Source organism: Lepisosteus platostomus, chromosome 25 (assembly GCF_059453375.1).
Source record: "Lepisosteus platostomus isolate fLepPlt1 chromosome 25, fLepPlt1.hap1, whole genome shotgun sequence".
In the NCBI taxonomy this organism is placed as follows: Eukaryota; Metazoa; Chordata; class Actinopteri; order Semionotiformes; family Lepisosteidae; genus Lepisosteus; species Lepisosteus platostomus.
The window spans coordinates 13,273,687-13,287,681 of record NC_142635.1 but is presented as its reverse complement, the minus strand read 5'-3'; the positions used below and the strand labels follow the sequence as shown (position 1 = coordinate 13,287,681).

General features: G+C 46.2%; 2 protein-coding genes across 3 annotated transcripts; both read left to right on the top strand.

The window, feature by feature from the left end:
- The first annotated feature begins 943 nt into the window (after positions 1–943).
- Positions 944–5,841, top strand: foxr1 (forkhead box R1). Its single transcript, XM_088619768.1, has 5 exons — positions 944–1,078; positions 3,034–3,269; positions 3,477–3,727; positions 4,751–4,983; positions 5,349–5,841. The coding sequence occupies exons 1-5, from the start codon at positions 958–960 to the stop codon at positions 5,375–5,377; spliced, it is 870 nt and encodes a 289-aa protein (XP_088475894.1). The 5' UTR covers positions 944–957; the 3' UTR covers positions 5,378–5,841.
- Positions 5,842–6,819: 978 nt separating this feature from the next.
- cenatac (centrosomal AT-AC splicing factor) lies at positions 6,820–13,995 on the top strand. 2 transcript variants are annotated; one of them, XM_088619765.1, is made up of 11 exons: positions 6,822–7,373; positions 8,303–8,469; positions 9,415–9,513; positions 9,811–9,877; positions 10,410–10,472; positions 10,935–10,999; positions 11,762–11,888; positions 12,529–12,559; positions 12,647–12,745; positions 12,961–13,093; positions 13,609–13,995. In XM_088619765.1, exons 1-11 carry the CDS (start codon positions 7,257–7,259, stop codon positions 13,709–13,711), a joined length of 1,071 nt encoding a protein of 356 aa, XP_088475891.1. In that variant the 5' UTR covers positions 6,822–7,256; the 3' UTR covers positions 13,712–13,995. The 2 variants fall into 2 exon arrangements, with proteins under 2 accessions (XP_088475890.1, XP_088475891.1); XM_088619764.1 differs by having other exon boundaries at positions 6,820–7,373; positions 12,529–12,745.

The window sequence follows — 13,995 nt, the reverse complement described above, 5'->3', positions numbered from 1 at the left end:
GTTAATAATAATAATAATAATAATAATAATAATAATAATAAAAATAATAATAATAATAATAATAGCACTCAGTGGGTTCAATTCCTTCCATATTATCAATATAAATCCATAAAAATCGCATAAGGGAATCCGGTTACTCTATTACATTCAATCTCTATCAGTGAAGTTAGCCTTTAAAAACGCTGACAAGTCGGTATCCACATCTGCAGAAGACGCCTTTTTCCTCAGCCCTCTCTTTCAAGTCAAAATAATCTGAAGAGTCGTGCTTACTTCCGCTGGGGGGAATAGTACATTAAGACGCACACTGGAAATTAATGGTAAATTAATCACATTAAATAATTAATCAACGCATATTGCGTTGTGACGTCGTATTGAATCATCCATCAAAAAATAAATAAAAAATGAGTGAAGATAAAAAAGATGTAATTCCTGAGTCATGTGCAATTAAAATATATATATATTTTAATTATAAAATATATATTTTAATTAGTTCATTTTGCAGATTGCATTTTAACGGATTTTTTCGGATTCGCAGGCATATATTTACGACATTGTACGGCGCAGGCCGCATTGCTGCCGGGCGCAAGTTCTGGTTTTGACGTTTTTCGGTCGTTGTGCTAACTTTTCCGACGTGAACTGTCCATGTCCCCTTCACGCACTAAACGACGGGGGCGAAATCGCCCTTTTCGTTAAATGATAAGTCTAAAGCTGCCCCGCCCGCTCCCTCCTCAGCGCTGCGGACACTTGGCACGTTGTTGATTATGTCGGCGTGAGAACAGACCAATTCGGGAGCGCGCTCTGATTGCAGGCCCGCATCCTCCGACTGCGGCCCCGGGGGGATAAAGGCAGGAGCTGGCCGGCCGGGCGGCCGGGTGGCGCGCCTTGCGGGCTGGAGAGTCTCGGCTATTAGGACGGCCGACCGGTTTCATCACCTTTATGGAGCAAAAAATTTAGACTATGTACGTTCAGGTGCAGAACAGGACGAAGTTCCTAGACCTCCATCTAGCGACTTGCCTTAAGGACTGGGACATGAGCGAAGAGATTAAATTGACCACCACCACAGACCAGCTGTGCCAAGGTAAGAGCTGTGAGGAAAGTTGGAAGAAGTGCGGTTTTGTTTTAACCAGGTATCTTGGAGCGGCTGCCATGTTGACTTACGGCGAACCTACAGTATCGCTGCGCGACAGCCCTGGTAAACGTGCTCGCCCAGACCGGGCCTGTCGGAGCCGGACCGTGCCACTGCGTGCGGAGCGGCTCAAGGACAGGGCTGACCCGGGCCAGGCTGGGTTTAGCCCGGGGCATGGGAGTTCAATGGGTACCACTCCTTCTCGCCTCGCTGTCAGCTGCTTGCAGCTCCAGCTTACACAATACAAAGCATTAAAGGCGTGACGCAGTTACTAATTTGCCCTATTCTAACGCCTTCCTCAGTCTTTGTCAAAAAGTCGCGTCGGTCAGTACTCGCCCTGTCGGCGACGTCACGCGTGGAGATGACGAATAAGGCTCTATCGTTTAGATTTTGCAACAGCCTACACCATTCTGTAAAACAAATGCCGTCTAACAGAATATCGGCCAATAACTCGCGTGTTTAAGCCAGTATTTGTAGTAAAGGACTGATCTATGGCAAACCTTAGACTTATTAAATCCTTCTATCCAAGCTCTGAGGCGTTTTAGGTAAATATATCTTTAAGTGAATGTTTTAAGCACTTAACTGCTATAAACCTTAACAATAGTATTGGTTCGTTTTTAAACATAACCTCTCTGGTGTTTCTATGTCTCAGATGATAAAATAACCAGTACCTGGCTCTGCGGCAGTATGTGGTTCTCCAGATGCAGTTCTCGCCAAACTCCCTTCGGAAGCAGGTTATTGTGCTCCGTTTACACTCTACAAAGTGGCAAGATTTACAATTTTGCAGCAGGGTTGTAGGAGCTGCAGGATCCTCTACACATTGTACTGATAAAGTAATATGATTTTGTAATGCCTTTTTTTCCCCAAAGATGCAGTAATGAGCTTGATGTATTCAGCAACTGGTCAATATAAAAACCTCTGCCATTATAACAGCTTTGCAAATAATACTGTTCAGCAGGTCCACACTGTCTCCAATCTGGAGGGTCCATTTGTCTGTTTTCTCTTAGGAACCTGGAGAGTTGAGGGAGGGGGAGGGGGAATTATTAAACATGTCCAGCTAAGCGAAGTGTGAACTGATTTAATGTTAAGAGTCGATAAGAAATGAAAAATTTGAACAGACCCACCCCAGCTCTCCAGGACAGTAATAGCGGTTTTCACTGTGGTGCAGCTATCTACAGATGTGGAAATTCTTGTTTATTTCCTAGTCTATTGCACAGCACTTGGCAGTAGTTGAAAACTGACTAGACACTGAAACTAAAGTGCAAATACAGTGGGAAGAGCACCGCCATGGCTAAAAGGTTACATGATTATTAGTGGGCCAATCTGGTGTGCCCACCAATCTTTTCCATCTTAATTTCTGTTGTATTATAATAAGGCTCTGTTTAGGCATTCTGATTTGGCAAACTAAATTTTTCATTTAAAAAAAAAATTGTCCATTTGGCAAATCAAAACAGCCCATCTATATTGAGTGTAGTTTGATTTCATCACTTAAGTGAAGAAACTACAGAAGCAAACTGGTCTTCTACTAAACTCACCCTTTTGCATATACTAAGGGAAAAAAAGGAGAAAAGATGGTTTATATAAAAAAAAAAATGCTTGAAAATAAAATGGTTGCTGGTACTGATTTTGTCTGCAGCGTTCTAATGCATTTTTAAAAGCACATTCATTGTGTATTTGAAAATCGCCTCAAATTTCCCCATAATTGTTTAAACAATTTTCAGTAGAAATGCACAATAATACAATCAAGGAATCAAACTGCCTTCAAAAGCATCCTGAAGCGTACGGTCAAGCTGTCTGGATAATGACATAAATGAGCTTATTTATAAGCCAGTCTCGGCTGCCCCCTCTGGCTTCAGTTTGACAGTCTGATCAAGCTCTCATTCTTTTCTGTGTCTCCTGCTCTGCAGAACCCCTGTTCGAGCCCAGTCTGTGGCTGGTGGTGAACCCCAACCTCGCTTGTCCCATCAAGTATCCTAGCCCGAAGACCCAGCCTTCGCCCCCGGGAGCTTCCGCAGGGATTCCTCAAGCTCCGAGGCCCACCCGCTGCCTCCCCCCCAGCTCGCTGTCTCCCCCAGAGAGAGCTGGCCACGATGACTCCCCGAACTCCCCTTCATCGTCATCATCGTCATCCAGTGACTACCTGGTGGGTACAACCGGGCCATTTTTACAGCTCAGCCTTTCGAACACTTTAAACTCGACTGTAGAGGAGGATCTGCAGGTCAGCTGTACCCCCCGTTATGAGCGATCCATATAAAACCCGCTGTGCTGTGGTTTTCCACGCCCGGACTTGAGCAGTCCTGACGGATACCCAGCCAGCAGCCCTCCCTTCCCATAACACTTTGCGTCCTAGCTCACGGACGAGGAGGATGCTTCCTCGCCGGACCTCCCGGCTCCCCAGAAGCCCAAGGCCGCCAAGGAGAGGGGGCGCAGGACCGGCCTGGCCCAGAGCAAACGGCTGCAGAGGATCCTGCAGGAGAGCTGCAACCTGAAGTCGGGCTGCTGGCCTCGGCCGCCCGTCAACTACTGCATCCTCATCGCCATGGCGCTCAGCAGCAGCCGCGCCGGCAGCCTCAACGTGCAGCAGATCTACAACTTCACGCGGTGAGGGAGGCGCGGGCCGGCGTGAGTGGGATTTTTAACGCACTTTAAGCCAGCGGTTCTCAAACTGTGGTGGTACGCGGACCACCCGCCCAGGCGGTATACCAGATGACCCTGGAAATGTGTTGTGTGCACTGAAAAATTGGGGAATTTAAAAATGATGTAAATGTTTCATCTGTAATTTGCTTAATCGGTTTCAGAAAGCTTGAGACGGGTTTTCATATTTTTCTATTTTAATAAAATCAGTTTGTGGGTTCTTGGCTAAGTCGGTACAGCCCATGCTAATACTCGAGGGCTCATGCTCCTCCAGGGGTTTCAGAGACCCGGCTTAGCGCTGCGTTTGCCAACAGAACGAATGATCGAAAACGAGGACCTCGCAGAAAAATCAAGTATTTGTGTCAGGGCTGAAAGGAACAGATGCCAAGAGGATCACGCACACCTGCTAAGAACGAGGAGTATTGTACATCAGCCACCGACGCTAGCTCTGCTGCCGAACCTGACACAGATGGCACTGCTAGTGTTGGCAAGCGTTGGGGGGGGGGGGAAACGCCTCCAAGGCGGTACGATTCAAAAGCTCAGTGCAGTTCTTATGATGTGTGCGCACGTGCATGTCAGTCATTGAGATATTCTGTGGTTCCTATGAGAAGATGATTTGTAGGTGGTACTTGGTCCAAAACGTTTGAGAACCACTGCTTTAAGCCATTAAAATGCATCGCAATGCGATCAAGCAGAACATCAGGGCCTCTTTTTCTGATGTAGTGAGGAGCCTTGGCAATGTACTTGGGAGGAACAGTCTCAAGTGATTAGTGCATTTCACCTCTATTTCTGGACTCCTACTTCTGCTCAGTGAAGTGAGTCAGTACCCTGCTGGAAAAGAAGTGTTTTGCTGAATCGGGGCCTTTTCAATCATGTCTGCTAGTTACATCAAAACTTCCTCGCAACTTAGGAGCTACAACAAAACGTTACGCCGCTTTCGAAGCTCAAGTCGCTGAACGACGGTTCATTCTTGCCCCCCCTTCCCCAAAGAGAGCACTTCCCGTTTTTCCAGACGGCTCCGGACGGCTGGAAGAACACCATCCGCCACAACCTGTGCTTCAGCAACAGCTTCGAGAAGACGCCGCAGCTGGTGTGCAGCCAGGGCAAGCGCAAGTCCTGCCTGTGGCACCTGACCGCGGACGGGCGGCGGCGGCTGCGCAACGAGATCCACCTGCTGACCGGCGACTCCATCGCCGTGCTGGAGCGGAGCATGACCAACCCCGGTGAGAGCCGCCCCGTTTTCTCAAGGACACCCCACAACTGGGGGAGTAGTGGCCCAGCAATGGGGCAATCGTTTTTTTTTTTTTGGCGTATCAAATATTTTTTTTAAAAAAAAGCTGGGGTTTATGTAGTTTAAAAATAACAGCGCCTGGGCTCACAAAGTACAAAATGAACAACCTGTACTGAACTTGAATAACTTTTTTTTAAAAAAAGAAACGTATTTACTCGCTTGTAAATAGTGCCTTCTGTCCTGGTTTCTCTGTTGCGTGGCCCCATCTTGACCATCTGTGTTGGTTTAAAACGCTCAAGAGAATTGAACCCGAGAACTCTCCAGGTTCCCTCTCATCCCTGTCTCGTTTCTTTCCAGGAATGATTCGCACTTTATTTGAGCTTTAGGCACCAGGATCTGAAGGAATGACGCTGATGTGCCCAAAGCGGGTGGGGACCCCAGCCCACAGGCCAGCAGGCCTCCAGTCCCAAGCTGCTGACCGGAATGAGAAGCCGTTTGTCCTCTATGAAATGGTAGCTGATAAGACTGCTCCTGATGTCCGTTTATTATCTATTTTTGACTTTTCTGTGTTAAACCTACTTGTTTGTTCTAAATTTATTTATATATTTGATTATGAAGATGCAATATCCTTTTTTTTTGTAGATTTAAGTGTGAGAACTGCAGAAGGGCATTTAGATTTAGGAGGGCCGCATTTTCGTAAAGACCACAGTCGCTAAATGTCCGTTTACAGCAGTGTTGTGCGGTTGCTGTTGGTTTGTTTCCCCATTCTTTTCCGTACGTACTTTAAACGCTGGGTGGCTGTATGCAGTCTTTTTTTTTAATATATAAATAAATAAAAGGTTTAGTCGTACGTTAATGTTTATCATCCTGTTCTAAATTGAGTAGGAATCTCTAAATCCCTCCCACGCATACATCACCAAACATCGCGGGTACCACCCCCAAAACGAGCAAAAAATGATGCTTCGGTTTCACACAAAATTTAAAATACAGGACTCGCTACGGCCAGATACCCTATACTTACCTACGCCGTCTCTAGTTTTACGTGAGGAAATAATTCCTTATCGGTTACTTTAAGAACGGTGGCTTTGTAAATAACTGCAAGACCGACCCTAAGACATGATTGAAGTGTATTTTAGTGGAGTGCAAGATTTAGTTTAAAAAGTTATTTAAATTATTTTTCAGTTGCGCATAATCCTCCTTTTAAAGTAAGAGAGGGGCCGAGGCTGCGTGTACCCGAACCCATTTTATTTAAAAATTGCTAATTTTCTGGGGAAAAAAGCATTCATTTCCAATGGGAACAACATATTTCACATACCTCTCTCCTGATACGAGGTTGGAAATACTAAATGAAAACAAAATTACTCAAGAATACTGTAACAAGGGCGCCCACCTGAACTCCGTTGCGTTACAATACCATTTTAAACGTTATTGTGTCAAGAAATATTATACAGATGGGGGGTAACCTTCTAAAAATACACATTGACAGTTTTTAATATGTCTGTGGTAGAGGAGGACTGTCGGTGTCAACCGTTGTTCGTTGAGGACATACTTGATTAGTCTGTCAACGGTATGTCCTGCCTTAAGTGCTCGACAAGGCATTAAAGCTGACCAAACCCGATTTAAAAAAAAAAACGAAACTACCAAATATAACCGAAAATAAATCTCTGAAAAACAGTTGTCTCGTACTGAAAAATAAAACCACGGTCGAGTTACCTGGAGAAGTGTAATTCATCCTCACCGCTAGAGACACTACAGGCTTGGTGAGGCCCTATCGTGCGCATCCGGCGGTGCCGAGGTCAAAGGTAATAATTACGGAAGTCGATTTTTATATCATTTTCTGGGGATGAACGGTGAAACATGAACTGTCCGAGAAATCGTGTGTACTTTTTTTTTCTTTTGCGAACCAACGATTGGAAGGATTTCTTGAACATCCAAACGCTTACACTTGTACGATTTGCTGTAGGGGTATAATTTTAAACCTGCCAAAGAAATACCGATTCTGACTGGACCGATTCACCAGTCGAAGAAAAAGAAGCAATCATATTTCGGGTCGAGCTTTCTAAGATAGTGGAAACAGGTGGTTACAGCAGCCGATGTAGTTTTGCATCGACTAAATATTTCATTTTCTGAGTTTGTAATGTAGGCCTAAATATTTTAAGAGTTTGCAATTTGGTGAGCTGGGTGACTTTCTGCTTAGGGTTTGTAGCGAATACTTACAAAACTATAAAAGCAAGATCACTGTTGGCAGGAGTAGTTTTCCAGGTCATGGGTGCGTTTTACTGCTCCGTGTGCAAGCAGACCTCTTTCGCAGGAAAAGGACACATGTATGCAAAAACGCACCAGAACAAATTGAAAGCTGTCCTTTCCAAGTTCCTGGATAAGGTAAGTAGGAACATGGTGATATATTATGCTGTAAATGCTTCAGCAACGGAGACAGGGATCTAAATAATCACATTATGGAGCATTACTGCGCTTTACTGCTGTAGGATCTACCATCAATTCCAAGTGGTATTCATAGTGAAGCTAAGGTGTGTAATATTTTATTACATACCATTTTTTAAATAGATATTGAATCTGTTCATTGCAGAAGAATAAAACTGCATTTAATGAATGTATAATAAAGCTAAAATAAATGGAATAACATTTATTCAACTTTTTATTTTAACCATAGGAACAACTACAATACAAACGAGTACATACAACATATTGTAACGCTTACGGCCGACAGGCGCTGTGTAAGAGCCGGCGTACCAGAGCGGGTGACGTCACCGCCCTTCCCTGTGATAGCAGGACCACAGCTACTGGGCTGTGGAGAGATCTCTCTTTGGCTCACGGGGCTTGGTCGCTGCAGAGAGACGCCCGCCTGAGCCCCCGTTGCGTTACAATATCAATAACATCGTCAGGGGTATATATTTCAATACAAATGCACATTATGAAAAAAGTTTAAACGGAGTAAATAAAGATAAGGTCCGCACCGCTTTCATGTTTTTACACTTCGAAATAGTCGCCAAATACGCCATTACATCTATTTTAAAATGTTCAAATACAGGACTCTTCGCTGATTATTTCACTTGATGCAAATATAACGCGCAAGAATAATAATTAAGTCAATAGAAACGGAATAACAGTCATAACCTTCACGGTGCCGGTTAAACTGAATGCATTGCAAATGTATCTCATTCAGTCAATTTGAAAGGGGGAAAAGTCCCCATGCGTGCGCGTTTGGATCCGTGCGCGTCTTCGCCTTGCAATCGCGACATCCGAAGAGGCGGCGGTGGTCAGTCACTCGGGGCCCTGTCGCCGCCTTGCAGGTGAAGGAGGCGCGCCGGTGCCTGAAGAGCCCGCGGGTGGAGAAGTTCGACCCCACTGAGCACGAGCGCCACGTCTGGTGCTACTGCTGCGCGCAGGAGGTGCGGAAACACGTTACCAATGGCAACCTGACGGTGCTGCACGGGGGGCTGCTGGAACACCTGGCCAGGTGAGCCCACTGGAAGAATCTGCAGCTGAGAGGCAACATTCTCCATCGGTGCGCTTGGTTGCTTAAGAACCCACACAGGACCCCCAACTCGCATCTTCGCCCTGCTGGTGATTCAGAGTATTGCAGTGGCTTTCACCCTCACCCAGCTCTTTGGCCTGTGGTGTGTGGGCACAGGCTGCAGAGTTACAATAATAATAATAATTGCTTTCACTTATATAGCGCTTTTCTGAACACTCCACTCAAAGCGCTTTACAGGTAATGGGGACTCCCCTCCACCACCACCAGTGTGCAGCCCCACCTGGATGATGCGACGGCAGCCATAGTGTGCCAGTATGCTCACCACACACCAGCTATCAGTGGGGAGAACAGAGTGATGAAGCCAGTTCATAGATGGGGATTATTAGAAGGCCATGATTGGTAAGAGCCAGGGGGAAATTTGGCCAGGACGCCAGGGTTACACCCCTACTCTTATCGATAAACACCCTGGGATTTTTAATGACCACACAAGTCAGGACCTTGGTTTTAGAAAAGGTCCAGAAAAACGCTGTATAAGTGTAAAGAATTATTATTATTATTCTCTATGTGTGCTATTGGCACTTCTTGGACTTGGTATTCCTTCTGCTGAACAGTTTTCTCAACATGCAAAGTTGAGAAATAATTCCGTCAGCTCTTTGGGTGGGTTTCACAGGCACTTAATTGAATACGAAAAGGCCTACAAACAATCGACTCTTCATCTTCTGGGCCCGTTAAGAATAGTGAATGTTACTTAGGGATGTTGTAGAACTTGTTGAATTCCGGGGGGGAGAACTGAGCCAACTTTGTTTGTGTCCTCAGAGGAAGGGTCAAGCACTAGCTTGGAGTCTGGGAGATGGGTAGAAAGAAACCACAGCAGGAAGCCATCTTGTGTGTGTGTGTGTGTGTCACGTTGTCCCGCTCCTTTTCCAGCCAGGAACACAGAAAGAGCACGAATCGGTTCTGGTGGGAGAACAAAGCCGACCTCAAGCTGAAGGAGAAGTTTCTTGTCACCGAGGACGAGACCGACAGGTAATGACAAGGTCACCCCGTTCATGCTTGAAAGATCAGGGGGAAATCTACACTCGATAGAAAGTGCGGAAATGTAGACATGAGAAAGGCTAGAAACAAGAGGAGACCTTTCGTTCAGTAGTAGTTCTGGTGTTTCCTGGCATTATGAAGACACAGTAGAAAGTTTAAGGAAGAACATCCGTATTTGCTGCTCAGGACATTTTGTGAATTTCTGTAACAAACGATTTCTGAAAGGGTCCTGGTCAACTAAGGGGATGTGAAAATGTCGCTTCATTTCTTTTGATGCCGACGGCAAAGGTTTAAGGCGGAAGTGGCAAAAGCTCTGGAGGCCTTCGAGGAAAAGGAGGACGAGTACATCAAACAGGTATTTGCCACCTTCTGCCTGTTGTGCTGGAGAATGGTGGGGATTCTGGGTGTTCCAGAAAGCTACACTTTTAAAGGCTTGATCGACTGGGAAACAGAATGGGTGTGTAGTGTTTAGCGCTGCGGTCTCACAGCTCTTCCTTTCCAGCTTGGGTCACATTCGGCAATGGAGTTTGCATGTTCTTGTTGCAATGGCGGGACATGGTGCCTTCAGTCAATAGATGTCCCCCTGTTTAAGTGAATATGTGTGTGTGCCAGGTTAGGCTCTGGCTGACTGTAACCCTGTATTGGACTAAAGAGGTATTGAAATGGCTGTATGATCAATGAGGCACTTAAAATGTATGGTTATATTAAGAATATATTTGTCTGTCATTGTGTATATGACAAAAAAAATCACACAGATATCTTGGATGCCTTCAGTACTTTGTCGAGACAGATTAATTTGTTCTTTTGGGGAATATTTTAAGTGATACCGATCCATTGCTCTTGATGCTCCCTATCCATAATAAACACAACTCTGTGTCTCCTCCTAGCAAGCTGCCCACATCCAAGCTGTGGAGAAGCAGAGGCAAGAAATCCTACAGTCTCTCTTAGAGGTTGGTTTTCCCAGGACGCACCTGAAGAGTATCCACTCACTCGTAAAAAGCACGCTTCTCTTTGGCCTTCATTGCGAGGAAACGGGCTCATTATTTCATTCCAGCATTTACAGGGATGAGGGGACAACTCTCTCCAAGTTTAGAAATCAAGCAAAATACCATTTAAGAAAAAAATACCATTATGGGGGACAGGGAATTTTAAACAGTGCAAATGTAGTCTGCTTGTATGACCATTTTTCTTTATCGTATGATGTAAAAATTATGCTTTTTAAAACTTCATCTTCACCACCATGTTTTGTTTTGTTCTTTGCTGAATCAGCTTGTCTAGGGGAACAAGAAAACTGTGTTTAGTTTTGTCTGGTGTTCCTGTTAACTGTTGCTAAAGATTTTTTAAAAAGAAACGGTCTCGGTTATAAAGCGAGAGAAAGCAGCCATTGTTGACTTTTCCTGAATCGAACCCAGCCTGAGACAGAGCGGGAGATCCCCAACGGACTGACCCAGCCGGACTCCTGGAACGACGAGGCCAGGTGAGAGACCCACTGCCGCAGTCCAGACACCAAAAGAGCACCCACTCCAAAAACGAGCCCCTGTGCTCAGAACATCACCGCACACATGCGATACAGAAAATGTCAGGGAACTCTGGTCGCATTTGAAATGGAATCCCCTCTCACGTTTGGAGCGATAGTAGCGTTGGGCGGAGCGGTGGCTCTGTGGCTAAGGATCCGCGCCTGTGGCTGGAAGGTTGCCAGTTCAAATCCCGCAGCCGGCAGAGGAATCCTACTCTGTTGGGCCCCTGACCAAGGCCCTTAACCCCAACTGCTCCAGGGGCGCTGTACAATGGCTGACCCTGCGCTGTGACCCCAAGCTTCTCTCCCTGTCTGTGTGTCTCATGGAGAGCAAGCTGGGGTATGCGAAAAGACAAATTCCTAATGCAAGAAATTGTATAGGGCTAATAAAGCAACATTATTATTATTATTGTTATTATTTTTAGCATTTTATTTAGCAAGATAAATGTGGGACATTTGTAAAGACTGATGAAATTACCGCCAGGTATTTCTTCGAAAGAGTGTGATTGTCCACTTTCCGTTTCTCGTTTTCTTCCGAGATGTTTTAGGAATGCCTAGGCAACTCTCCATCTTAAAAGTTAACTGCGTACAAGTTTTTTTTGAAGTAGCTCCGAAGAAACTCGTATGCTTGCAAGTATGAAGTTTGGGAATAGTACTTCCGGCAGGCTGGCGCAATTTTCACAGCTCCCTGACGTGTGTGAGGATGGTCTAACCCTGTTTCAGCGCTGGGAGCAGCTCACACTGTGGAACGTGGAGGCCAGCAGAACTGACCAGCCCCCAGGAAACAGGGCCTGTAGAGGACACTGTCTGGGCAGGAACAGCACTGAGCTTAACCTTCATTGGCCACCAGGTACAGCTGCAGCACACAGCCTGCTGAGTCTGGCAGTGAGAGCTGCGATGCCTATTTCACGGTGTAGAAACCAAGAGATTCGAGCCTGAAGTGTCCGTTCTTCAAGCCAAGCTTTATTGTAGGCACACAAGGAGCAACACATTTCAGGCTTATTGCTGTACTGCTCAGAGGGGATCTGGCTCTACACAGCTTATATACACTTTTCTCTACACCCTCCCCCTCCTGTATTTGAGGTGGCTTTCTCAAGAAACTCCAGGACTCAGAAAGCACTTAAAACATTCCTTCCTTATCCGGAGTTTAGTAGAAACATCTCATCCCCATCGGGGAGTTTAGTACAGGGTGGGAGAAGCATCTGTGCAAAAGCAAGTGTGAAGGTTAGAGTTTACCATGTGAATTCAGCAGGAGTTCACAGCCCCTACCACTATATGGGTACAGAGCAACATACAGATTCTGCTAGCAGACTCCATCAACGGTACTTATTTCATGACTTAGTTGGAAATGCCATTACATGAGGAGAAAATGTGTTTCACTTTATACTAAATTCTTTTTTTACTGGCACGGATAGTTGAAGCTGTTGATCATTATTGAAATCCCATAAAATGCCAGATATGCTCACTGCTTGCATTTTGTTCTTTTGCAGGATGCATCTAACGGAGGAAACATCCATACAGGTAGTATATTCAAGCTAAAAAGCGTGCTCCATGCAGGGCTGTGTTACAGCCGCAGCCTGGCCCGTCTGATTTCCTTGTCCCCTTTAGGGGCCACCCCTCCCTGGCTACAGGACGACCCGCAGGAGGAGGGGTCCCGGGGGGGCGGGCGAGAGATAGGCCCGTCCCACGAGGAGTTCCTGAAACGCAGTGAGTGGCCCGGTGTGACAGCGGCGTCCCCAAGCAGGACAAGTCCCCCCGCACAGGGGACTGGTGGGAGGGAGGGGGCTCGTGGGAAATGAATCACTTTGGATCTCAGGGAGGTGGGGGTGCGCTGCTCTGGGGAGGGGGGGGTAGTCTAGGACGCAGACACGGCGCAGAGCTGGCGAGTGATGGCGGTCCCCCCCTCCCCCCCTCTCTCTCAGAGGAGCAGGAGAAGCTGCGGAAACTGCCTGCCCACCGCGTGGGGGCCAATTTCGACCACAGCTCGCAGACGGACGCCGGCTGGCTGCCCTCCTTCGGCAGGGTGTGGAACAGCGGCAGGAGGTGGCAGTCCAGGTGAGCCTGGCATCTTGGCATCACGGGCAGAGTCTGTTCACTGGGCCTGTTGCTCTTTATTTTACACCAGATGTGTCCCCTGTTGTTATTCCTGAGCCTAATGCTCATGGGAGACCCCTCTAATTCTGTTTTTACCAAGCGAAATATAATTAACAAATATTTTCACAATCTGGAATGTTATTGTAAATAGCAATTGTATCATTTATTGTATCGCAATCTTAACCTAATCCCTATAGACTTCAGTCCTTCTACTCTTCTATCCCCTCCTAACCAGCTCGCGGATAAAGCATTTAACTGCTGACAACACCGCTGTGTGCTGTTCTGTTCGTGAACTGATAAATAAACCTTGATTGATTGATTATTTTCCTTGCCGAGCTACAAAAGAACAGTGCCACCCGCGATGGTTACAAGGAATCATCTGTTCATGTGTCATGAGGGGTTCGGAAAGATGAATATATTCGTGAAGCCAGAGTGGTTTGAGGTGACTTCTCTTGACCCGCTGTCCTCGTCACCAGGCACCAGTTCAGGGCTGAGGAAGGCGAGCTGGCCCAGCGGAAGAGAGCCAGAGGCGATCAGCGGAAAGGGAGAAAGAAACCGCGACTGCAGGGCCCTCAGTGAGAACTGGCTGGGTCTCCTCACGCAACACGGCATGGCGTTAACCCCACAAGACGTCTGCAAGCGGGCATCGTAACCGAGCCCAGAACTACACCCCACGACCGCTCGAAGTGTTTAGGAACGCTCCGTATTTCAGAGCGGTAACACGTTCTTACAAAACAAGTATAGAATTCCCCCTCTGAATGCATCCGTGTAAATGTCATTGTAAATAAGTTGGAAGTTAATGTCATTTAACTGAATTAGCAATTGTATTTAGATGGAATTAATTAAAGCAGTGTTTAAAATGA

Bases quoted from the DNA above. Each gene is read 5' to 3' on its own strand.
- foxr1 (XM_088619768.1), top strand. From the start codon at position 958: ATGTACGTTCAGGTGCAGAACAGGACGAAGTTCCTAGACCTCCATCTA. The intron at 3,728-4,750 runs GTGAGGGAGGCG...CCTTCCCCAAAG, and splicing joins CAGATCTACAACTTCACGCG to AGAGCACTTCCCGTTTTTCC. The intron at 4,984-5,348 runs GTGAGAGCCGCC...GTTTCTTTCCAG, and splicing joins GCGGAGCATGACCAACCCCG to GAATGATTCGCACTTTATTT.
- cenatac (XM_088619764.1), top strand. From the start codon at position 7,257: ATGGGTGCGTTTTACTGCTCCGTGTGCAAGCAGACCTCTTTCGCAGGA. The intron at 8,470-9,414 runs GTGAGCCCACTG...CTCCTTTTCCAG, and splicing joins CTGCTGGAACACCTGGCCAG to CCAGGAACACAGAAAGAGCA. The intron at 11,889-12,528 runs GTACAGCTGCAG...GTTCTTTTGCAG, and splicing joins TAACCTTCATTGGCCACCAG to GATGCATCTAACGGAGGAAA.